Genomic DNA, 25,957 nt, shown 5'->3' with positions numbered 1-25,957 from the left:
GTGCTTTTAACTTATCCCAAGATACTTCACCCTGGCTTGGAGAGCTACTCACTTCAGTTGCAGACATGTTAGTATTCAATCACACACAACCACAAGAAAACCTGTATTGATATTTTGCTCTTTTTGATTGGGAACTATTTGGCTTCCCCCTTCCAATTTCACTTGTTCCTCTGTGGGTAAAATTCCACACGCTAGCACCCAAATTTCTGTTATGACCAGGTGAGAAAGGTGTCTAGGGGTCTGTTACTATCTTCACCTGGTCTTGAGCTCCCCCTTTGTGAATCCTTGTTCACAGTTTTCCAATTATAAGGCAAAGAAATTAGCAAAAACAGGCTTGCTTTGGTTTAAAGGAGAAAAGTGAGATTTATTAAACCTTTACCTAAACTCTAATATGGTTAACGTCTACGGATATATGATGCGCCCAAGCTAACATGCACACGCGATACACACATGCAAATAGGGACAGAAAAGAGGAGAGGAAAATATAGTAGAGACGGGTTTGAGGCAATATCAGATGAGTTTCTTATTTACTGTGCTTCGAGCTCACTTGATTGTAGATTGCCTTGCAGTTTGTCGGGGCCCAGTGTTCTTCTTAAACCTTGTTCACGTAGGAGATTTTTCTCTCTTTGAGATTCATGTGTTTTCATAAGATTCGGTTCCGGGGGAAAGAGATGGAGACAGGCAGGACTGGAGGTGTTCTCAGTCCAGGAGACGAGTGCTTACTGAGTTCAAATCCTCTGTTGGCAGTTCAAATTCAAAAACCCCAACAATCAGTCAGTCATGTGGCCAAAACTGGTCTGACCACTTCATCTGTTTATAGGGGAAGCAACGACTGGATCCCCATTGTTCCAACACTGTCTTTTACTATTCAAATGTCTTTTCAGTCAGGGGCTTGCAATTTTAAGTTTTAATGTTCATGTGGCGAAATAATGTGTGCCTCAGTCTTGGCAGGTGGGGGGGCGAGGGTGGTGGAATTGCCTGACAGGTGCTATCCGTCTCTCCCAGTATTCTGTGCACCTTGGCATTTCTCTGCAATTACATCCTGGTTCCAACATCCCTGCCAAATTAGTTTAAACACTCGCCAATAGCAGTAGCAAATCGTGCTGCAAGGAAATTGGTCCCGGCTCTGTTTCGGTGCAGTCCGTCTGGCCTGTACCGGTCCCATCTTCCCCCAGAGCTGGTCTCAATGTCCCAGCAATCAAAAGCCCTCCCTCTTGCACCATCCTTCCAGCCACACATTCATCTTTATCCTCCTATTTCCATACTCAGTTGCATGTGGTACCAGGAGCAATCTGGAGACTTTTGAGATCCTGCTTGCTAATTTCCCACCGAGCTCCCAAATTTTTGACTGCAGGGCCACATCCCTCTTTCTGCCTGTGTTGTTGGTACCAATGTGGACCACGACTGCTGCCTGTTCACCCTCCCCCTCAACCCCCTCGCTGACTTGAAAATATTATCGCCGTTCCTTCACTGTCACTGGGTCAAAAGCCAAGAACTCCCTTCCTAACAACACTGTGGGTGTACCTACACCACTTGGACTGCAGCGGTTCAAAAAGGCAGCTCATCACCACCTTCTCAAGGGCAATTTAGGCATGGGCAATAAATGCTGGCCTTGCCAGCAACGCCCACGTCCCATGAAACGAATAAAAAAGAGTCAGAATTGTGTGTAGCTTGGAGCTAGGGGAACTTGCAGGTGGTGGTATTCTCATATGTCTGCGCCCTTGTCCTTCTAGTTGGGTTTGGAAGGTGCTGTTGAAGGAGGCTTGATGAGTTGCTACAGTACATCTTGTAGATGGTGCACACTGCTGCCATTGTGCACCGTTGGAGGAGGGTGATGTATATTTACAGAGGATCTGCTTCCTCAACATAACTGAGCATCAGTGCCTCAGGAATCTCAAACTTTCTTGGCAGGTCATTGCTGACATCTGCAGCCTCCTGGAACAAGACCTCCTTCCCAGTGGACCAGGTGGGCACGCATTGCCCGTAAGGGTCAAGGTCACCTGTGCCCTGAATTTCTTCACCTCTGGCTCCTTCCTGGGATCTGCTGGTGACATCCACAGGATTTCACAGCTTGCTGTACAGAAGTGCATTTCCCAGGTGACCAATGCCAAGTTTGCCAGGGCCGCCACTTATGTCCACTTTGCTACTGATCAGGCCAGTCAGAATGCAAGGGCTCTTGGATTTGCCTCAATGGCTGGATTCCTATAGGTCCAGGGAGTCATAGACTGCACACATGTGGCAATCAAGGCACCTTCAGATCATCCAGGCGTATTCGGCAATCAAAAGATATCTCACTCCATCAATGTTCAGCTGGTTTTTAACCACTGGAAGGTTTTCATGTATGTCTCTGCAAGATATCCTGTAAGCTGCCATGATTCCTTCAATTTGCGCCAGTCACATCTCCCATAAATCTTCATGCCTTCACACACAGTCAACAGATGGCTCCTTGTAGACAAGGGCTATGCTCTAAGGAGGTGGTTAATGACAGCTGTAAGATACCTTACAACTGATGAAGAGGAAAGGTACAACTGGAGCCACATGAGCACAAAAGCAGTAACAGAGTAAGCATTGGGTTGCTGAAGATGCAGTTTAGGTCCCTGGATGGATCTGGGGGCACCCTTCAGTATGCATCATGAAGGGAGTCCCAAAAGGTTGTTGTCTGCTTTCTACAACATAGAGAAGCAAAGTGGACTGGAGCTGCAGGATGAGGAAGATAAGGACCGCTCTGCATCCTCAAAGGAGGAGGGGGAAAAGAAAGAGGAGGAGCAGAAGAGGAGGAACCTGATATGGCAGGGTCCCTGCAACCACTCACTTAGCTGTCAGAGATGCCCGTGATGGACTCATACATCACAATTCAACTAACCTGAGTCTGTGAAGCTATATGGCACAACAATGCTGAATTCACTGCACATCTGCTCCCCAACACATAGCATTCCCACAGTCAATGATCTTTCTATCTCAATGACACCCATTACTCATATTCTACTCTGGCCATATCAATTTCCTCAAGGCTGATGGCCACTTGGCAGGCGAGAGGCCTCAATGGAGATGACTGGACAATGGAGACTTGAAATGATGTTGTAGATCTTTAACATTTACAATAATATTGACACAGTGACAGATTCCCCTTGTGAAACTATTAAGTCTTCCTCTTCCTTTTCCTATTACTTCTACATGCTGCTCCTCATGTGGCTTCAGCACAGCTAGAGGCATGCTGCTCGCTCCCCTGCTTTGACAACTGAGATATTCATGGCAGATGATCTCTGGGTTTTGGAGCTCATGAGGGCAACGCCAAAGACTGTCCCACCTGTACTTGTGCAGGGGCAGACTCAGCCATCAGGACATGAGGCAGCATGTGCAACTCTGACTGAGGTAGCATTGGACATGTGGGGAGGAATGGGAGCACCTTGAGCAGAGTCCCCACTTCTCTGTGCACTTTCTGCATCTTTCCTCGCATAGCCCATCTACACTTCCCTGGTAGTCAAGAACTGAAAAACATTTGCTGCACTTCAGTGAGGCGATGAATGGCCAAAGTGAGGCTTTCTCCATCCTATTTAAATTGACAGACTGAGAGCTGGATTTAATGGGCCCCTGGAGACGGGCTAGGAGACATGGGGCAAATAGAATTGCGGCGTGGGCAGAGGGCTGGTCACCTTCCTGTCGCAACGTGAATAACTCGGGGGCAGGAAATGCCAAAGACGACCTTCCCGCCCAGAGGCCAATTGAGGCCCTTAAGTGGGCCATCATTAGCCACTTAAGGGCGTCTTCCCACCGCCGCAGGAATCAAACCGGGGGGGGTGGGCTACCCCCACACGGAGAGGTCATCCAGTAAAACATGGCAGCCTCCTCTGTGGGCAATCTGTGATCCACATAGGGTCCCTGGTAGCATACAACCCACCTGCCATCACAACCACACCCCCCACAACCCCTCCCCCCCAGCATCTGCCCTGAGCATGCAGACCATTGGTGAGGGCCAGCCAGCACTCAGTTTCCTGCCTTGTCTGCAGGTTGCCACTCTTTGCATGGACATGGACATTCTCTAAGGAGAACAACACCAGCTTCTCTCATCCCTGGAACCATTCTCACAAATCTTTTTTGCACCTTCTCAAAAGCCTTTATATCCTTCCTAAATGCGGTGCTCAGAATTGAACACAATATTCCTTTTGAGGCCGAACCAGTGTTTTATAAAGTTTCATCCTAATTTTCTTGCTTTTGTACTATATGCCTATATTTATAAAGCACAGGATGCCTTAATAACCACTTTCTCAAACTGTCCTGCCACCTTCAATGATTGTGTACATATATCCCCAGGGTCCCTCTGTTCCTGCACCCCTTTAGAATTGTGCCTTTTATTTTATATTGCCTCTCCTCATTCTTCCTACCAAAATGTATCACTTCACACTTCTCTGCATTAAATTTCATCTGTAACATGTGAATGGGCATTCTCACCCCTGCCGGTCTCCCTTTAACTAGGGATTCCTACATTTCAACAGTGACAGACCTCAAAAGTACTTCATTGGCTGCAAAGAACTTTGAGACGTCTGGCGGTCATGAAAAGCACGATATAAATGCTAGTCTTTTTTCTTTTTCGAGACCCTTTAACTGTCAGGTATGGGTCATCAACACGCCCACCTACTCCGATTAGTCGGGAAACCAACCTTTGACCCCATCGTCTTTGAAAACTACAGTCCAATCTCCAACCCCCCTTTCCTCTCCAAAGTCCTTGAACGTGTTGTCGCCTCCCAAATCCATTCCCACATTTCCCAGAACTCCATGTTTGAATCCCTCCAATCAAGTTTCCACCCCTACCACAGTACCGAAATGGCTCTTATCAAAGTCACAAAGTGGCAAAGGTAAACTTTTCCTCCTCATCCTTCTCGACATACTTTGACATGCTTGACCACACCATCCTCCTCCACCACTTGTCCACTTTCATCCAGCTGGCTGGTCTGCTCTCACCTGGTTCCATTCTTATTTATTTAATCATAGCCAGAGTATCACTTGTAATGGCTTCTCTTCCTGCACCCGCACTGTTACCGCTGGTGTCCCCCAAGGATCTATCCTTGGCCCCCTCCTATTTCTCATCTACATGCTGCCTCCTAGGCGACATCATCTGAAAGCACAGCATTAGTTTTCACGTGTATGCTGACAATACTCAGCTCCACTTCACCACTACCTCTCCCGACTCCTCCACTGTTGCTATATTATCAGACTGCTTATCCGACATGCAGTACTGGATGAGCAGAAATTTCCTCCAATGAAATATAGGGAGACTGGACCATTATTTTCAGTTTCTGCTCCAAACTCTGTTCCCTAGCTACCGACTCCATCCCTCTCCCTGGCAACAGTCTGAAATTAAGCCAGTCTGTTCACAACCTTGATATCATATTTGACCCCGAGATGAAATTCTGACCACATATTCACACCATCACCAAGACCGCCTATTTCCACCTCCGTAACATCGCTTGACTTTGCCCCTGTCTCAGCTCATCTGCTGCTGAAACCCTCATTCATGTCTTCATTACTTCTCGCCTTGACGGTTCTAAAGCACTGCTGGCTGGTCTCCCACATTCCACCTCCATAAACTTGAGGTCATCCAAAACTCTGCTGTCTTTGTCTTAACTCGCACAAAGTCCCATTTGTTAATCTATTAATTGTGTATCAATTGTTTGATTATATGCAGGTGGAGGGTGTTAATTGGGGTCTTACTTGAGCACTTCTAAGCAGACAATTACTGAGACTGTTGGAGGGTTTGAGTAAGGAGCTACATGTCTGTAATCCTTTTATTCTGCACAATAAATGTGAAACTGAGCAAAGATAGGCTCCAGCATTATCCTTCCATAACAAACTTTCTGGAGTTTAACACTGCTTCTCTATCACTCCTGTGTTCACTGATCTACATTGACTTCTAGTCAAACAACGTCTTGATTTTAAAATTCTCATCCTTGTTTTCAAATCACTCCATGGTCTCACCTCTCCCTATCTCTGTAATCTCCTCCAACCCCACAAGATATCTTCAGTCCTCTAATTCTGCCCTCTTGAGCATCCCTGATTTTAATTGCTCCACCATTGGAGCCTGCGCCTTCAGTTTCCTAGGCCCCAAGCTCTGGAATACCCTCCCTGTACCTCTCTGCCTCCCTACCTTGCTTTCCTCCTTTAAGACACTCCTTAAAACCTACCTCTTTTGGTCGTCTGACCTAATATCTCATTTGTGACAAATGTCATATTTTGTTTTATATTGCTCCTGTGAAGCACCTTGGGACTTCACTTACGTTAAAAGTGCCATATTTATGTATGATGTTGTTGTTGAAACCTGGAAGTGGGATGCTAATACTGTGGCTGAATTAAAAAGTTATAGCAAAGCCCACTCCGGCAACTTTTTGTTTCTCGATATGCTGATGGCCTCCCCTGCTGTGAGCAGGTCTACAATTCTGCCCTGTGTGGCTGAAAGCGCCCATGAAGAACTCAAACAATGAGCCCCCAGAGCAATACAATCAAAGCCACACGTATACCAAATGTGTCAGTGAGCAAGCCTTCGGCATATTGAAAATGTGCTTCAGGTGCCTGGACAGATCTGGAGGTGCCCTTCAGCATGCATCAGGTAGCTGGGAGGCCCCATCTCTTCATCTTTGATGGCTAGGCACACTGAGACTCCACTGATATCAAGTGGCATCTCCTCTGCAGTTGTCAGATGCAAGATGGCTCGAGGGCCACCTCTGGTTCTCTGCCTCTCCCTCGTGTTCTGTGGTTTTCTTCTCCTGCAAGCAGGGAAAGAAGAGATTTATGAGTAATGGCATGTGCTAACAAATGGATGGGGAGGATTTGTTGAGGGTGACTATGAAGGAGAGGCATGACATTGCAGAAGGTTGAGGGTGAGTGTCGATGCTGGATGGACAGATGAGGATGTGCATAGACAGAGAGAGATGGGTGTATCCGCAAGGTAGGTTGATATGAGGAGTGATGTGCTGGAGTAGACTTGAGAAGACAAAGTGAGGCGGTTGGAGTGATGCACACATCAGGATGTAGGTGAATGTATCATTGTATTCACCTTTCTTGCCCCGATTGGGCTATTAAAAGACTCTCGGAATTGAATCCATGAGCGTGGCACAACGGTGCTACAGCAGACCTGATAGGCAACCTCCTTTGTTTCACCTGCAAGTTTCTTCCTCCTGTCATTAAGGAAGAGTATTTCCCTTCAGGCCCTTACAGCCCCCAGCATCACATCAATGGAGGTGTCACTAAAATGAAGCACTTCTGTTGTACTCCCAGCTTCAAACTCCATCCAATTTGGAGTGTCCCTTTAAATACTGGGGTTGAAATCGTCTCATGTGGGTTGTCATCATGCCTGCTCACACTATTTAGTCAGGTAACCCAGAAATTATATGGGTTAAAAAGCCACTGACAGACACACTGCACTGACTTCTGGGTTTCCTGCAAACTACTGGACCCAACTGCTTCAAGAGCATAACAAGGTTAAAATCCAGCCCAAAAGCTCTAGGAGAATTCCCCAGTATTTATCCAATCCAAAGATCTAAAGCTAGAGATGTCATTATTCACGATTAAAGACACAATAATAGAAATGATTACATAGAATGCTAATATTGGTTGCGTTCCTTGACCATGTACAGTTAAATTAGTGCAAAACCTCTGCATTCAGACTAAATTCCAGAGAAATCAAACTGAATTGGTTCGATAGACATCTCATCTCCAGCTTCCGAGTTAAGTCTAGCTATTTCATAACTTCGAGGTAAATGCAGAAATCTAATTGTTTTGTCACAGCAAGCTAGTTTTTTCTGTAAATTATTATTTTGCTATTTAATTCACAAAATTCCTAAGCCTGTAAGTAGAATTGTAGTCCTCCATAGCACTGAGATGTTTCATTGAAAAGACCTCCTACACCACAGTTCAATTAGTGAAGTTTTACCTCTACGTTTCCTTTGTACTGATGCTTAGATACAGAGGAATTATTATTTTAATGCATCTGAGGCATACTCTTAGGCAGAGGTACACCTGATAAACATGTTTACATCACATCTGTGATTTATGTTCTTTCATGTCAGAGATGCGAAGACTGAAGTGAAAGAACATAAGAACATAAGAAATAGGAGCAGGAGTCGGCCCCTCGAGCCTGCCCCACTATTCAATAAGATCATGGCTGATCTGATCATGGCCTCAACTCCACTTTCCTGCCTGCCCCCCATAACCCTGTTCCGAAGAAGGGTCACTGACCCGAAACGTTAACTCTGCTTCTCTTTTCACAGATGCTGCCAGACCTGCTGAGTGGTTCCAGCATTTCTTGTTTTTATTTCAAATTTCCAGCATCCGCAGTATTTTGCTTTTATTATTACCCCATAACCCTTGACTCCCTTGTAGATCAAAGATCTGTCCAACTCAACCTTGAATATATTCAATGACGCAGTCTCCATTGCTCTCTGGGGAAGAGAATTCCAACGATTAAAGACCCTCTGAGAGAAGACATTCCTCCTCATTTCTGTCTTGATTGGGAGACCCCTTATTCTGAAACTGTGTCCCCTAGTTCTAATTCTTTAGCGAAGGGAAACATCCTCTCAGCATTTACCCTGTCAAACCCCCTCAGAATCTTATATGTTTCAATAAGATCACCTCATTCTTCTAAACTCCAATGAGTATAGGCCCAACCTGCTCAACCTTTTCTTCTAAGACAACCCCTTCATCCCAGGAATCAAATTAGTGAATCTTCTCTGAACTGCCTGTGATGAAAGTATATCCCTCCTTAAATAAGGAGACCAAAACTATATGCAGTACTCTAGGTGTGGTCTCACCAACACCCTATATAGTTTCAGCAAGACTTTCCTACTTTTATACTTCATCCCCTTTGCAATAAAGGCCATTTACTTTCATAATTTTTGCTGTACCTGCTTGCTAACTTTTGTGTTTGATGTACGAGGACACCCAGATCCCTCTGTAGCACAACATTCTGTAGTCTCTCTCCATTTAAATAATGTTTTGCTTTTCTCTTCTTCCTACCAAAATGGATGACCTCACATTTTCCCACATTATACTCCATCTGCCAAATTTTCACCCACTCACTTAACCTATCAATATCCCTTTGCAGACTCTCTGTATCCTCCTCACAACATGTTTTCCCACTTATCTTTGTATAATCAGCAAATTTGGCTACAGTACACTCTGTCCCTTCATCCAAGTCATTAATATAGATTGTAAATAGTTGAGGCCCCAGCAGGATGCCTGTGACACCCCACTAGTTACAGTTTGCCAACCTGAAAATCACCCATTTATCCCATCTCCGGACAGGAGTTTTGTGTGGCCTCTGCCACGGGGGGACGACACCTTGTAACAGGAGGCGCCCTCCCTGCGGGCTTGGGCGGGGTCCCTCCTTTGTGGGTAGTTTGTGGCCTACAGAGGACACCCACCAGGAACCACTTTGCCCCCCAGGACCCCACTCCTCCTGGACTGCATTACCACACCACCACCGCCCCGCCCCCCCCACCTCGCTGGGGCCTACTGGACTGGCCCTGGCGACTCTGCCTCACTTGCCTGAGTCTGGGGTTCCAGCGTGGGCCTCGATCCGAGGCCTCTGCAGTATTGGCAGTGATCACTGCTCCCGGTGGCGCTACCGGTACTGCTGAGCTGTCGGCCCTCTGATTGGCCGGCAGCTCTTGGAGGCGGGATCCCTATCTTTAAAAGGATGGAGATTCCGGCTCGTGAAGCTTAGAGGTTAAAAGACTGGAGGATCGCTCCAGGGGAGTTGTGGGGGGTGGGTGGTGGGGGGGTGCAAAAAGGCTGTGGTGTGGTTCTTCCCACCTTTTCAGCCCAGTGCTGGGAGCCCAGCCGCCAGCACAAAATACAGCCCTTTGTTTCTTGTTAGTTAGCCAATCCTCTAACCATGCTAATGTATTACCCCCAACATCATGAGCTCTTATCTTGTGTAATAACCTTTTATGTGTCACCTTATCGAATGCCTTTTGAAAATCCAATTACACTACATCTACTGATTCCCCTTTATCCACCCTACTTGTTACATCCTCAAAGAACGCTAATAAATCTGTCAAATATGATTTCCCTTTCATAAAACCATGTTCACTCTGCTTATGATTATGATTTTCTAAATGTCCTGCTACTACTTCCTTAATGATGGATTCCAGCATTTTCCCAATAACAGATGTTAGGCTAACTGGCCTATTGTTTGCCGCTTTCTGTCTCCCTCCTTTCTTGAATAGAGGTATTACATTTGCTGTTTTCCAGTCCAATGCGACCTTTCCAGAATCTAAGGAATTTTGGAAGATTACAACCAATGCATCCACTATCTCAGCAGTCACTTTTTAAGACCCTAGGATGCAGGCTGTCAGGTCCAGGGGACTTGTCAGCCTTTAGTCCCATTCGTTTTTCTCGTGGTTTTTCTCTCATGCTGGTGATTGTTTTAAGTTCCTCCCTCCCTTTTGCCCCAGGTTCAATCAACAACTACTGTTACGTGCATAGCGCCTTTGATGTAGAAAAAAATGTTCCAAGGTGTGCCACAGAGGTTGTACGGGAATAAAAAACAAACACAAGCCAAAGAAGGAAATATTAGGAGGGATGACCAAAAGCTTGATTGAAGAGGTGTGTTTTATGGAGGATGGTAATGAGGAACAGGAAGTGGAGAGGTTGAGTGGTTTAAGAAGTGAATTCCAAAGTACGGAGCCCAGCCAGCTGAAGGCCAATAATGAGGCAAAGGAAGAGACTAGAGTCAGAGGAATGGATTGTTGAGGGGTATTAAACCTTAGGGCTCAAAAAGGTTACAGATATATGAAAGGGTGAAACCATAAAGGGATTCAAACATGACAATAAGATTTTATATTTGAGGTGTTGGGGGAGCTGGGAGCCATTGTAGGTCAATGAGAATGGGTGAGGGGTGAACAGAACTTGGTGCAGGATAGATAGGGGCATCAAAGTTTTGGATGAGTTGAAGTTTACAGAGGGTGAAGGATGGAAGTTTGGCTAGGAAAGTTTTGGAATAGTTGAGTCTGGAGGTGACAAAGGCATGGATGAAGATAGACTGAGACATGGGTGGAGGCGGGCGATGCTACAGAGGTGGAAGTAGCCGATATTTGTAATGGAGAGGATACAGAATTAGAAACTCACCTCAGGATCTAGTAGGATAGCAAGATTGCAAACAGTCCGGAGACAATGGCTGGGAAGGTGATGGAAACCATGGCAAGGGTGCAGAATTTGCGGCAGAGGCCAAAGACTATGGCTTTGGTATTGTTTAACTGGAAGAAACTGCTGTTCATTCAAAACTGGATCTTGGATAAGCAGTCTAACAACACAGGGGTAGGAGAGGTGCCAAGGGAGGTGGTGGAGAGGTAGAGATTGGTATTGTTAGCATATATGTGAAAGATGAGCTCCATATCTGTGAATGATGTCGCTAAGGGCTACAGTCAGCCAGATATCAGTGGAACTAAGCAAGGGTGGTCCCACTGTACTAGATAATGAAGGAGAAGTATTGGAGGAGGATGGGGTGGTCAACCATGTAAAAAGCTGCAAAGAGGTTGAGGAGGACAAAAAAGGATAATGTACACAGTCATAGTATGTTTCATTTGTGATACTGGTTAGGGCCTTTGGTGCTGTAGCTGGAGTGAAAGCCTGATTAGAGAGATTCAAAAATAAAGTTACAGGAAAGTTAGGCACTGATATGGGAGGAGGCAGTATATGAAGGATTTTTGATAGGAAAGGGAAGTTGGAGATGGCAGATTATTTTGCAAGGACAGTGGGGCCAATGGTGGATAGTAGCTGAGGAGAAACAACCATTTACAATGTCAGATAGTACGGGGGCCAGGAAGGGAAATTGGATGGTCAGCAGTTCAGTGGGAATGAAATCAAGGGACCAGGAGATGGGTCGCATGGACAAAATGAGCATGGATAAGACATGAGGAGAGATGGTAGAGAAATTAGGGAAAATATCTACCACATGAGTCTGCATGTGCTGGATATCAGCTCTTTTAGCACACTGGACTGATGTAGGATCATGCTCCAGCATGGTTATCAGCATCTTCAGAAGAGGGAGGAGGGGAAAACGTAAAGTTCTGAAGAAGGAATGCTTGGAAGAGTTACTGGGTGGTATGAAGGAACTAAATACAGAAATGTTGAATTTGAGACATTGCATTGATGATTGCGAGTATTTCTATTAAATAAGTTCCTTTACAGAAACCATCAATACTGCAAGACAGCATCCTCAATGATGCCATTAAGATTAATTGTTTGAATGACAATTGATAAACTTATTTGACCCTGAGATGAGCTTCCAATCACATTATCCATGCATCTCTAAGACCGCCTATTTCTACCTCCATAACATCACCCAACTCTGCCCCTGTCTCAGCTCATCTTCTACCAAAACCCTCATCCAGCGTACACCTGGCTGACTTACCATTGTAAACTGATGGTCATCCCCGCCCGTGTCCTTACTCGCACCAAGTCCCTTTCACCTATTACCCCTGTACTCGCTGTCATACATTGACTCCTGATCAAGCAATGTCTTGATTTTAAAATTCTCATCCTTGTTTTCAAATTCCTCAATGACCTCACCCCTCCCTATCTCTGTAATCTCCTGCAGCCCCGCAAATCTTTGAAATATCTGCGCTCCTCTAATTCTGGCCTCTTGAGCATCCCTGATTTTATTTGCCCCAATATTGGTGGATATTCACCTTCACCTGCCTGGGCCCTGAGCTCTGGAATTCCCTTCCTAGACCTCTCTAGCCCTTTTCCTGACTTTCCTCTTAGACGCTCCTTAAAGATACCTCTTTGACCAAGCTTTTGGTCATCTGCCCTTATATCTCCTTATGTAGCTCGGTGTCAAATTTTGCTTTTTAACACTTTATAATGCACCTTGGGATGTTTTATTATGTTACAGATGCTATATAAATAGAAGTTGTTCTTTTGTTGGTTTTTAACCCTACATATTTCCTTTGATTCAGTATTATTGGCTACTGATGTAAGTGGATCTCATGTCCTCTATGTCTACACAAATATATCTGCAAAATAAACATCTATAATCCGACCCTACGGAGTGCTTGTATTTGAATTAAATACTTTGTTCCATCACTATTTGCACTGAGAAGGTGACAGTGGACTTTATTCGTGAACCACTGCAGTTGTAGCAGTTTGATACAACTGAGTGACTTGCTATGTCACTTCAGAGGGCTTCACTTCAGTATGGGATTTTGGTATGGAACTGGAGGCATATATAGGTTAGATCAGGTTAAGGATGGCAGGTTTCCATCCCTAAATTACATTAATGAATTAGTTAGGTTTTTTACAATCATTACTAATTACTGATTACTTTTACTGACACTAGTTCATTATTTCCAGATTTTTAAAGCTGAATTCAAATTCTCAAACTGCCATGATTGGATTTGAACTTGCATTCTCTGGACTCTTAATTTTTAGTCCAGTAACACAGTGGTTCTCAAATGTTTTCACCTGCGGACCACTTAGGCAGGGCAAAAGTCTCTATGGACCACCTACTGGTCCTACCCTACCTGCTTTCCTTTGCCATCGCAAAAAAAATTCATCAGAATTAATGGGAAGAATAGTGCTGCATTTGGATGAGACACCATTGAGGTAATGTCTGGCTCCAAGCTGGAGAACTTCAGTCTCATGTTGAGCTCCATGTTCAGCTGGTTCCTCCTCTTTGTATTCAGCTCCACAAGTGTCGAAAATTCGATTATGCAGTTGTATGTTGTAACAGTGACATAAATCTTGCTTATAAAACTACACTGTTGTTGCTTGTGCTTATGATGACTCATGCCGCACACCTGGGAGCTGGTCTGGTTGTTGGACGTCACGTGAGTGGTGGGGATGAGGGTTCTGCCCTGTTCTGTAATATGGCCTCGGCTGTAGCATTGCACGTCAGTGACTTACATTTTGGACCAGCCCACAGACCACCTGGAGGATCCTCGTCAACCAGTCTACACCTTGAGAACCACTGCAGTAACATAACTGCCACACAACCATGCCTATGAAGAATATTAATGAGTTTACATATACATTTACATTTTGTATGTGACTTTGAAGAGATCTGCAGAAGTACTGTACTTGGTAATGCTTACCAATTATGAATTAAAATTTATTATGTTGTAAAGGTAAGAAATTTAACTGGGAAAGTCAGTTCCTCCATGTGTGTTTGTGTGTATTGTTTTAATGAAGTGTCAAACCATTTGAAAATATTTGATTGCAATATTTTTTCTTCCTATGCATCTAGCTCTACATGCTGCAGTCCTCTCTGGTCATGTCAGCACAGTGAAGCTACTATTAGAATATGGGGCACAGGTAGATGCCATGGATGTGATGAAACACACACCACTTTTTCGAGCTTGTGAGATGGGCCATAAAGAAGTGATCCAGACACTCATTAAAGGTTAGATTTATTTTATAACTACTTTAATTGCTGCAACAGAATCGTGCTTATGACTGCAGAATATTTATGAACGTTTTCTCCTCTCCACAGCTAAATTGTAGCAGAATCATTTGACCTCACTTGAGTCTAGTCAGGGAGTATCCATTAAGAGCATTTTAAAGTCTCAAATTTTGCCTACTTAGTTCATGGATAATAAACTAAACACATCCAGACCTGCTATTTTGTCTGTGTAAAAGGTCTTTTTAATATTTCATGCTAGTGCACTATTAATATAAAATAATATTGTCCTTTGAATGGTCATTTGGTTGATCTGTTCTGCGTTACATAGGCTTGTGTTAGTACAAGGAAGACAGTAAAAGGTAAACCTAAATATCTTGTATGTGAAAGGCTTTCCAGAAAGCTTTATGCTATGGAAAGCCTTGTGAAACCCTTAGACTCCCTCCTCCAGCTAAATTTCAACAGATCCACTTGACCGCACTTGAGTGTAATATGTTTGTTAACAGTATATCAGTTATGAGTGCTTTTAAAGTTTCACATATTTTCAACTCAGCCATGCATAATAACCTAGACATACCCTGCTATTTTATCTGTGTAACAGCCATTTACATAGAATTATTTAGAGTAATATGTAAAGGTATATTTAATTTAATAAAATACAATTATTTTCAAGACTGAAGAAGTTATTTTTATTTATAATCAGGGCCACTGATTTATGGTTTATTTTTACATGGTTTTCTGGGATTGCTGCCAGGGTTTTGGGAATCACTTTGTGCTGTCATTTAAGAAATAAATGGTTCTCTTTTTCTTTCTCTATTATTTATTGTTTTTAAGTTGTTTCAAAGTTGAATTAATCTTCTCTGACAATACAAAGTCAATTTTAGTGCTGAAACGTGGTTGGTCCAATAATTTGTATTAAGTAATAAAAGTAAGATAGGAAAGTGGGAATTTAATACTAGACAATTTGAATTATAAGATCATTTGAAGTAAGTGTCTTTGAATTAAGAGTAGATTGTAATACTAGACAGAACATTTTTTACTTTATTCATACTATTCATGTTTATTTCTTTATGTACAAAATAAAGGTGCTGCTCAGCGTCAATGGTTTTAAATTCTTTGTTGATGATCTCGTCTTCTATGTTAGACTTCTAATGCTGCTTTTATACTTGTTTGCGGATTCTGAACTGCTTTCAATTTACATCAAGAGAATTGCGACAGAAGAAGCTCACAACACTTTGTATTAATGGTAGAAGGAATCCTGTTGGCCAGGACACTGGTGGCACGCCAAGCTCTTAAGTGGTTTGTTGACTAGAATCCATAGTCTCTTAGGCAATGTAATTATATTTTAAGTAACAATATAGAACATTCAGCTTACATTTATATAACACCTATAATGGGCTGGATTTTACCTTAGGTGAACAGGAATTCGCCATCAACATAAAAATCGGTGGCGAACCCGCTTCTGACTAGCCCAGGGATCCGTCCCACATTTTACGGGTCCCCGGGCTTTAATTGTCCCAAGGCAGGACTTCCACCTGCTTGAGGGAGGAAGTCCCGCCTCAGCTGCTGGCCAATCAGCGGGCCGACAGCTCTTAGTCCCAGCAGCACCACTGGGAGCAGTGGCCACTGCTGGGACTGCAGCCCAGCCAACCAGATGGAACCAGGAGACAAAGTAATTTGGGAATGCCTCACCAGGGAGATCGACCCTTCCCTGGTGAGGCTGGAGTGGTCGTTTGTGGGGGGGGGTGACCTTCAATCAGGCACCCTGTGCCCGACTGCCATGGTGGCCCTCCCCCCACCCCCAGTGCATAGAAAGGCTGGCAGCCATCACTGGGCGGCCTTTCACGTCTTCAGCAAGCCCACTTGCCACGGGTACAATACCCGTGGAGGCGCGCTAGGACCCTTAAGTAGCCGTTAAGTAGCCACTTAAAGGCCTTGTTTGGCCTTGGGCGGGTGGGCCTCCCCCCCACCAATGGCCATAAGGTTGACCGGAGGCAGGAGCTGGGTGGGTAGGCCTCCCGCTCAATTTTATGCCTCCCCCACACGACCATCTGACCTGCTCGGGTGGGGTAAAATTCAGCCCAATGTTTCAAGATGCTCCAAGCTGGAGGCCATATCAAACTGGAATAGAATGTAAATTAGGGGAAGTGGGTGAGGATGCTGTTGAAGCAATATGTTCTAATGAGGCTTTTCAAGATGAGGTGAAATGAGATGTTGCAAGGGAAGAAGTTCCAGGGAGAAGTGCCAGATGACTGAATGTTTTGTCACTGATAGTCAAGCAGATGGAAATGGAATGGACAGTGGGCCAGAATTGGAAGTTCAAAGTGTGAGCTAGGATTATATGTCTGGAGGGGATTGCAACGGTGTGAAGTAGTGAAGCTGAGAAATGATTTGTCGACCCACACAAGGATTTTGAAGTCACTGCATGGAGGCCATGAGGAGCTAATGGAGGTTGGCAAGAATAGGGTGTTAAATGAGCTGAACTTTGTGCAGCATAAAAGGCAGGCAAAAAAGATCTGATTGAGTTGGAATTTATAGAGGCTGTAATTCGGAAAGCCAGTGACGAGGACATCCTGTAAAAGCTTCGTTATCTGGCATGTGCTGGACCTGAGAGGTGCCGGATAATGAAAAAATTCCAGTTAATCAAGATAATAAAAGCAAAATACTGCAGATGCTGGAAATCTGAAATAAAAACAAGAAATGCTGGAAATACTCAGCAGGTTTGGCAGCATCTGTGGAGAGAGAAGCAGAGTTAATGTTTCAGGTCAGTGACCCTTCATCAGAACTGGTAAATGTTAGAAATGTAATAGGTTTTAAGCAAATAAAGTGGGGGTGGGACAAGAGATAACAAAAGGCAAGGTGTTGATAGGACAGAGAGTCACAGAGAATAATTGACCAGAAGATCATGGAGCAAAGGCAAACTATATGTTAATGGTGTGCTGAAAGACAAAGCGTTAGTGCAGTGAGGGTGTTAATTGACAGAAAAATGAACAGCTCTGGCCCAAAGCACAAACATAAAAAAAAAGTGGGTAGGCACATGGTAAAAAAATGAATGATGAAACAAACTAAAATAAAATAAACAAATAAAAAATATTTTTAAAAAGAAAAAAAACTAAAAATAAAAAGGGGGGCCCATCATGCTCTGAAATTATTGAACTCAATGTTCAGTTTGGCAGGCTGTAGCGTGCCTAATCAGTAAATGAGATGCTGTTCCTCGAGCTTGCGTTGATGTTCACTGGAACACTGCAGCAAGCCCAGGACAGATATGTGGGCATGAAAGCAGGGAAGTGTGTTGAAATGGCAAGCAACTGGAAGCTCCAAGTCATGCTTTTGGACTGAGCGGAGGAATCAAGAGTTGTGCTTACTGAGGCGGGTGGAGATCCGACCTTCCACTCCGAAGTTATTACCAGGTGAGTGAAGGGTACCCAGGACCCAGCAATGGGAAAGCTGATTCTTAGTATTTCCTTAATCATTCAGGATCAGTGCACCAAGATGGTACACGGGTGAGTCTGCCCTTTCCAATGAGCCATCCCTGACGGAGATCGGATGCCGAATTCTGGAGCAAAATGCGTCTGACTGCAAGGACCAAGAATGCCATTATAGTAAATGGGGAACAAGTCACTGAGGCAAGGTAGCATTTCTAACCACGATGTCAACCTGAATTCTCGCGGTTTTCAGTGATCCAACTCAATTGGTTCAGAGGTCTCCCAACCGGCTTCCATCGTCCAACCGGGCTGTTTCTGGTACTGCTGAATACCCCTTGAGTCCCACTACCACCATGCGCTGCACGGAGAAGGTCGGCCTCAGCTTTGCAGATTTATATAGTACAAGTGAGAGTCAGCCCTTTCCAATGAGCATCACTAACTAATGCCAAGAACAATCGATTGCACTCGGGAGAGCTTTGGTAGATTTTGGAAATTCTGGATAATAGAGCTTGCCAGTTGGTAAAGTTCCAGATAACAAAGCTTTTACTGGACTAAGAAAAGTTCTCCAAGTCAATGATTCCTTCTTACCATGGGATCATTAATGTTAGCCGAGCCAATGGCAAATAGTCCTTAGGTTAACATCTAATTCGGCTGATGAGAGCTCCAAGAATGTGTCACTACCTCATTATTGCCCTGGAATGTCAGCCAAGATTATGTCCCAGACTTTGCAGTTGTAATGACTGCGATACTGCTGGCGTTTTCTGTCATTACGCAGCAACTTCTGTGGTTCATGCATACGCAGTTACATGTGGAAATCCAGAAGTTGCTGGCAGTGATTCCCCGCTCGGCCACAGGATACAGTGTTGAAGTCCACACAGATGGAAGTCAATTAGAAATCACTGAATTGACGTGAACTTCCACTTTTTATACTATTATTCTCAATGTAAAAACCTTTGAAAAAATTATGCCTCATTGACTCAGGTCTGGCTGGGTTTTTAACAGTGTACTAAGTCATAATCACTGCTGAACAACCTCTCTGACCCTTGTCAAAAAACCATGCTATGCCAAATGAGGATTTTTAATTCATCAGTTGGAAACTTACATTAAACTTTCAAAAAGAAGGAAGCTGGAATATTACAGACAACTTTTAGAAAGACTTTTCCACAGCTAAAAATGGCTGCCACCATTTGCATTTGAAAACCTTGCACATTCCAAGGCATCAAAAGTGGAGACACATGTCTGAGTAGCCTGTACCCAAAACAATGGCTTGCCCTATTGATTGAGCTACCTGAGATTGCTTTCATTAGTAAGAAATTCAAAGCCATCCTAGGACATTAACATTGAAAGGGCAAACCCTTCCAGGGGAAAACATTGGCATCATAAGGCTTGAGAGATGGAAATTCTTCAACTTGAATCTCATTTGAAGGTACCAAAGAATACCCTGAGACTGTCATGTGACCGTCTGTCCATCTCTGTGAAAGTGGCGAGTCTCCCTTGAACAAGCAGACAAGCCAGAAACTCAAACTGTGCAGAAGACAGAGGGGCTGTCTCTCTCTCTCTCTCTCTCTCCCTCCAGAAGGCCTGATGGGGCATGTGAAGCTTAGCTGCCGGCTAATAGATCCAAGACAAAGACACCTAGAAGAAAACTCTTTGCTCAACGGTCTCCAAGAACAACTACCAACGCAGAACTTCAGGACCACGAATTCAACCAGAAGACCACTAAGCTACCAGACCACAGACTATTATTTTTATTTGTTGTGGTCTTTCATGAAACACAAATCTATTCCTCATCACTCTGTAACGTGTGTGTGTGTGTGTGTAAGTGTAGCGTAATTTTGTTATTTTATCAAGATCGAGTTTAGTATTTTCAAGTATAATAAACTCACCTCTTTCTTGTTTAAACTCAAGAAAATCTGTCCGATTGCTTCTTTTACGATCACACAAAGGTTAAAGGTAAAACACTCACTGATGTGGTAAGCATATCACTGTTTAAAAAGGAATAAACCCTGTTGCAGTCATATAAGAGGAAGGACAAGAGGGGAGCCTTATGACCCCTCCTCACCTGATCGTAACACCCTGAAAAGCTAATTTTATAATTGTGGAATGTCAAATTTCTACACTCCATTATAAAAATTCCATAGACTTTTAAAATAATAAAAAATATTTTTTATAAAGCTTGTATATGATATTTCGGCCTCTACCTTAATCCCACATGTGCATCCCAATCTTTGGATTGAACTTTACGTCCCCCCAAAGAGCGGGATGGTGGCGGGGTCGGGGGGGGGTGGGGGTGGGGGGGGAGGTGGGTGGCATAAAATAGAGTGGGAGGCTCCATGAGCCCTTCCTGACCCGCTCCTGCCTCCACTGCCACTTTACGCAGGGCGGCGGCGGCGAAAAACAGCTGAACAACTGCATGCCAATCAAGGCCCTTAAGTGGCCTTGACAGAAGCAGGCAGCTCTCTGACAGCCCTGCGGGGGGAGCCCTTATGATCAGGCACCCTATGCCCGATGGAGGGCTGCCCCCGCTGCACCAACCACCCCCAACCCTCAACACGCCCCCCCCGTCCCCCCAATTAACCACCCTTGCTTCGCTGGGGCCCGCCCATACACCCCCGGCGAGGCAACCAAAACTTGCCTTTGTTCCGGGCTCCCTGATATCTTCTTGTTCAAGCTGGACTGCAGTCCCAGCAGTGGTCACTGCTCCAGGTTGCACTGCTGGGACTAGGAGCTGCCAGCCCGCTTATTGACCGGCAGCTCTATTAGGCGGGACTCAAGCGGGTGGAAGTCCCGCCTCACACCAGCGACCCGGGTGCTAACACGCAGTGGTTGGCACCGCAGCCTCACATCTCCAGACCCGGGTTCAATTCTGGGTACTGCCTGTGCGGAGTTTGCACGTTCTCCCTGTGACCGCGTGGGTTTACGCCGGGTGCTCCGGTTTCCTCCCACAGCCAAAAAAAGACTTGCAGGTTGATAGGTAAATTGGCCATTATAAATTGCCCCTAGTATAGGTAGGTGGGAGGGGAATATAGGTAAGGTGGGGATGTGGTAGGGATATGGGATTAGTGTAGGATTAGTATAAATGGGTGGTTGATGGTCGGCACAGACTCGGTGGGCCGAAGGGCCTGTTTCAGTGCTGTATCTCTAAATTAAAAAAAAAATTAAAGCCCGGCAACCCACAAAATACGGGTCGCATCCCCAAGCAAGGCGGAAATGGGTTTGCCACCGACATTTTAGTCGGTGGCTACTTTCTGTCCACCCAGGGTTAAATCCCGGCCTTTATTTCACTTTCTGTAAAATTATCAGAGGTGAATCATAAAAGCTTCTTATTCTTTCCTGGTTTGCTGGCTGTGAGAGTTCTTCAATGTGATTGGCTGTTTCGCCTTCTTAATGCCGTTACTGTTGCTGGGCACCAGAGTTCCTTATAGCTGCCACCGGAACAAAATTAAAATTGGAAAAGGTGAAATCTATGCCACAGAGCTTGCAAGATCTTTGTGGGCAGCTTTCTTTGGAGTCAGCGGTGAGTGTTGTTACTTCACTGCTGACCACAAGATCCAGGCTGACATGTTCAAACTTCTAGTATTGGACTGAAGTCTCTGATCCAGAAAATACTATTTAGTGAGATAAACTGACATGAATAAGCTATTATTACCCATAATAACATATTAATTTCACACTCTGTTTTTAAAAAAAAGCTTTTCACTTATGGGCGAACTTAATATGCATTTTGGATTGTATGTACAAACAAAGTAATAATTCATGCTAACTGGTTTTGCCCTGTAAGTAACTAAGTAATGATAGTTTATTAGTGCAGTTGCTGAGGTAATGGCCTGGAAATGACACAGTGATTACATGGCTCCATGGGAGATGAGTTGTTCATTCAAATAGATTTATGAATAGCATTATGATATTTTACTGAACAGCTCAGTAGGCATCCTAGAATGCTGAGTGAATCATAGAAAAATTGTAGGGCCTCTGACCATAATCTTTCAAATGTCCTTAGATGTGGAAGCAGAGGACTGGAAGGCTGTCTCTGTTCAAAATGGGAGAAGGGGATAAACCAGGCAACTGTAGATCAGCTAACCTAGCATTGGTAATGGATATGATTCTGGATGCTGTGATGTAGAATAAAATTAATTCTCACTTAGAAAAACATGGCTTAATTAAGGACAGCCAACCCAGATGTGTAAGAGGCTTGTTGACAAAACTAAGCTGCATAGTAGTAAAGGCATTATGCCAGCATGGATAAGAAGCTAGCTAAAGGATAGAAAACAGAGAGTTGTGGTTATTGGATGATTTTTGGACTGGAGAGTGGTCCCGAGGCATCAGTGTTAGGATCATTGCTCTTCATGTATAATTAGTTATACCCCCTAGCCCTGTAACAAGTGGCACCTGTAGTACCTTAATTTTGCATCTCTCAGCTTTTCAACCTATATTGAAGCAATATCCCTTAAAAATATTGGGGCTGGATTTTGCCACATGCTTCGGGACCCCTGATATCGGGACCAAGTGGAGCGCCTCCACACTCACCATCCAATTAAGGACAGCGGGTGGGCCCTCGATACTGTTAGCCCAATCAGAGGGCCGGCAGCTGTAGAGCCTCAGCAGCCCCACCAGGAACCGTGGGCGCTGTTGAGGCAGGTCGGGAACTGTGAGGGCACCTCAACATGGAGGCGCCCTTACTGGCCTGCACAGCAGTAAGCAAATAAAAAGTATGCAGGCTGCTCGAACTTATGGATTGAGGGGAAACCCCTCCGCTGCATTGGTCTTGGCTGCAATTGTGGCCTTTAATGCACAGAGCCCATTCTTTGCGGCATGGAGCCTCTGGCTCCAAGAGCTCCATTGAGCCGGTCGCCTCCGCACATGGTGGGGGTGGGGCCACTTCAACTCCAGTAAAAAGCCAGCGAAGCCACAAAATCACCCCTAATTGGAGCCTTAACTATGTTAATTCACTGCCTGCATCTGTGGAAACTTCCCTGGAATATGGGGAGCAACAGTTAGAAATTTTCAAATGGCAAGCATGGGGAACACTGAGGGTGTGGGACACATTTGAGCATAGCTGTCGGGAACACAGCGGGAAGCCATTAGCTCATAACCGCAGAGTGAAAAAGTTGTATAAAAGGGGAGGTTTAAACTCAGTTGCTCATGCAGTGACACAGAGTTGACATCACTAGAGCTGAGAGGCTTGATTTTATGAGGACAGAGTGTTTGGACTCTTGAGAGGAATGTGAGGCTGCTGACATACATGGCCACCTCTAGCCATGCCTGCTTGATATGGCTCGCTGGAGCTCTTCTTTCAGATGGAGGGACGAGTACAGCGCTGCTGTCTACCACAGCCTCAATCAGGGCCTCAAAGGAGGCATCAGAAACACATGGGGACAGCTGCACAAACCAGCACTGGCCCTCTGCTTTCGCTGCTCGTCCATTTCCAAAGGCAACAGCAAACCCAACCATGGCTGCCATTTGCCTTTTAAATTATTCCTCCGTGCTTAGCTCCTGCCGCCTGCCTGCACCCAACGCCCCTAATTGGACACCGGACTCAGCTCTGGGCCAATTTGGGGCTGACATTTTGAAAAGTGCTTTACATCACAGATGCTGGCGCAGTGCAGGATCGGTACCTGGAAATGTTCCAGGCGTCGGGTTCCGAATCCCGGAATGAAAATTCGGCCCCCATATGTGCAACACTGTGGGAGATCTGTATATACAAAAACACAATGTGCTTCACATATATTGTTTCACGTATGTTTTGATGCTCAGAAAGCAAATCTTGCTGATCAAATAATTGATTAATTGCAGCACAATTATTATTTGGTAACCAAATGTTAAGAATTTTAATTAGAATTTAGGGGAATACAAGACAGATGTGTTTGGACACTAGTCAACTTCACTTGCATTTCCGCTAAGTGAATATTTCTGTTTAAATTGAAAATCCCAAATCAACCTCAATCCAAATTATTTCTCTTCTGTTAATTTAGTAATTGTAGATGTTAATATCCATTATTTCTACAATTGCAGCATTTATATAAGTAACTTTCATAACTTGTCATAGTTCCCTCTTCACATCTCCCTGTGCCAGGATATCTTGTACAAAGTCAACAGGCATGAGATCTACTACCAAACTGCTGCCATTGTGATCTGTACTAGCCTCTAAGAGGTGTGAGAGAGCAGCCCAAGGTGACCCAGGTCCCAATATTCCCTCTCCTCCCCTTGAGAAAGCATCCAGCTTCTGTTTACCATCTCCCCTAATATCATGGTTGAGATTGAAAATTTACTCTGTAGAATTCTAACCCCCAGGGTCTGTAACACAGTAAATTAAGCTCCAGTGCACTATTACCATGCTTCACCGACCCACTTCCACAAATTAAAAGCAATAACCAAATGAAACTGTTTAGGAGGTCTTCCATTATGACAAAAAAAATGCAAAAATTGTATAACCTATGTTCAAATTTTTCACTGTGAACTGCTATAAATAAATAGCAAACTGTGACAAGGCGATCATGTACTTATCAGGAACCAAACAGATTTAATTCAGCATTAAATCTAGGGGGGAAATCAGGAGTTTTTGTTTATGCAGTGAGTTGTTATGGTCTGGAATACAGTATCTGAAAAGGTGGTGGAAGCAGATTTCATAGCAACTTACAAAAGGAAATTAAATAGATACTTGAAAAGGAGAAATTTGCAGGGCTATGGTGAAAAAGCACTGGTGTGAGATTAATTAGATACCTCTTTCAAAGAGCTGGCACAGGCACAATGGGCTGAATGACCTCTTTTTGTGCTGCATGATTCAATTGTTAAAAGGGCGGTAAAAATAGAACTAATCATATAATAATAAATTAATGAGTCCTGTTGACCTAATAATTGAGATCGAAGGTTGGCATTTCATAAATCTATAAATACTTTGTTTTAAATATTGATAAATTTCTCTAAACTCATTTATTGTAATATTACAGGTGGTGCAAGAGTTGATTTGACTGACCAGGACGGCCATAGTCCTTTGCACTGGGCTGCCCTCGGAGGAAATGCAGATGTGTGTCAGATCCTGATTCAGAATCTGATCAACCCCAATGTGCAGGATTACGCCGGGAGAACACCTTTGCAGTGTGCTGCGTATGGGGGCTACATCAACTGTATGGCAGTGCTCATGGAAAACAAAGCTGATCCCAATATACAAGACAAAGAGGTAGTCTATCAAACCCATTGTCAAAGAGAATGCGAGTGAGCAAGCGGATAATGCAATTAATTTTTTTAACAAAGCTTTTCTGAATCCTCAGACTTCTGTGGTACAGTGGACTTAAGTTCTGTAAAAAGCCCATTTATTTACACATCACTTTTTGCATTTGTTGTTTTATTAATGTCTTAATAGGATATGTACCCATTGAATAATCATCTGACTCTGAATATTAATGGAGATCCAGTACATGGTAGTAATAGGTTCTCTGGTACAATATTTCCTGCAGGGGATTTCTGTATTCGGCTTTTACTTCTGTGTAGGGACCAAGTGGAAATGTGTCACTTCCCCGCAAGAGAAAAATTTGGCAAGTTACAATTGTGCCTGCTCATTCACCTCCGATTGCAGAGCAGTACAGATAGAGAAAAACCATTTCCCTTCAAAAATGAAGGGAAGGTAAAATTACCTTAAAAATGAAAACACTTTAAAACTGAGACCAAACTATGGCTGGGATTGTTACAAGGCAGCAATATGCTCTGGTGAAGATTATATCATAAAACATGCATGTGAAGTGAAAGTGCTTTATAAATTTCATCCAAATCCTGAAGATAGCTTTGAAATACTCCCAGAACCTATTCAAATGATTTATTGATTTGTATTAGTTTTTCTTATTTAAATCTTACCAATGAGATTTGTGTCTCCTGTAACCAGCGCCATTACAGACACTAATTTTTTCTGTGTCTTTTTGTAATGTGACCTAACATAAATCTGAGATGCAATGGGAATAACCCGATAAGAAAATTGTTTTAAATAAAAGCAGAAAATGCTGGAAACACTCACCAGGTCTGGCAGCATCTGTGGAGAGAGAAACGGAGTTGATGTTTCAGGTCTGTGACCTTTCGTCACAGGCTGTTAAGAGAAGCAAAAGAGCAAAAGAGGAGGCTCTGACCTTCATTTTTCAATCCTGTCTAGGTA

At 44.0% G+C, this 25,957-nt stretch overlaps 1 protein-coding gene across 3 annotated transcripts in view; it reads left to right on the top strand.

The window, feature by feature from the left end:
- Positions 1-25,957, top strand: part of invs (inversin) — a 500,621-nt gene that overhangs the window by 272,686 nt on the left and 201,978 nt on the right. For all 3 annotated transcript variants that reach the window (XR_010968749.1, XM_068010370.1, XM_068010383.1), the window contains exons 10-11: positions 14,240-14,395; positions 24,765-24,994. Coding sequence is in view for 2 of the 3 variants with exons in the window: in XM_068010370.1 (XP_067866471.1) it covers positions 14,240-14,395; positions 24,765-24,994 (386 nt within the window). In the remaining variant the exon portion in view is untranslated. The remainder of the gene's footprint in view (positions 1-14,239; positions 14,396-24,764; positions 24,995-25,957) is intronic.

Source organism: Heterodontus francisci, chromosome 2, assembly GCF_036365525.1.
Source record: "Heterodontus francisci isolate sHetFra1 chromosome 2, sHetFra1.hap1, whole genome shotgun sequence".
Taxonomy (NCBI): Eukaryota; Metazoa; Chordata; class Chondrichthyes; order Heterodontiformes; family Heterodontidae; genus Heterodontus; species Heterodontus francisci.
This window is presented reverse-complemented; position numbering and strand designations above follow the sequence as displayed.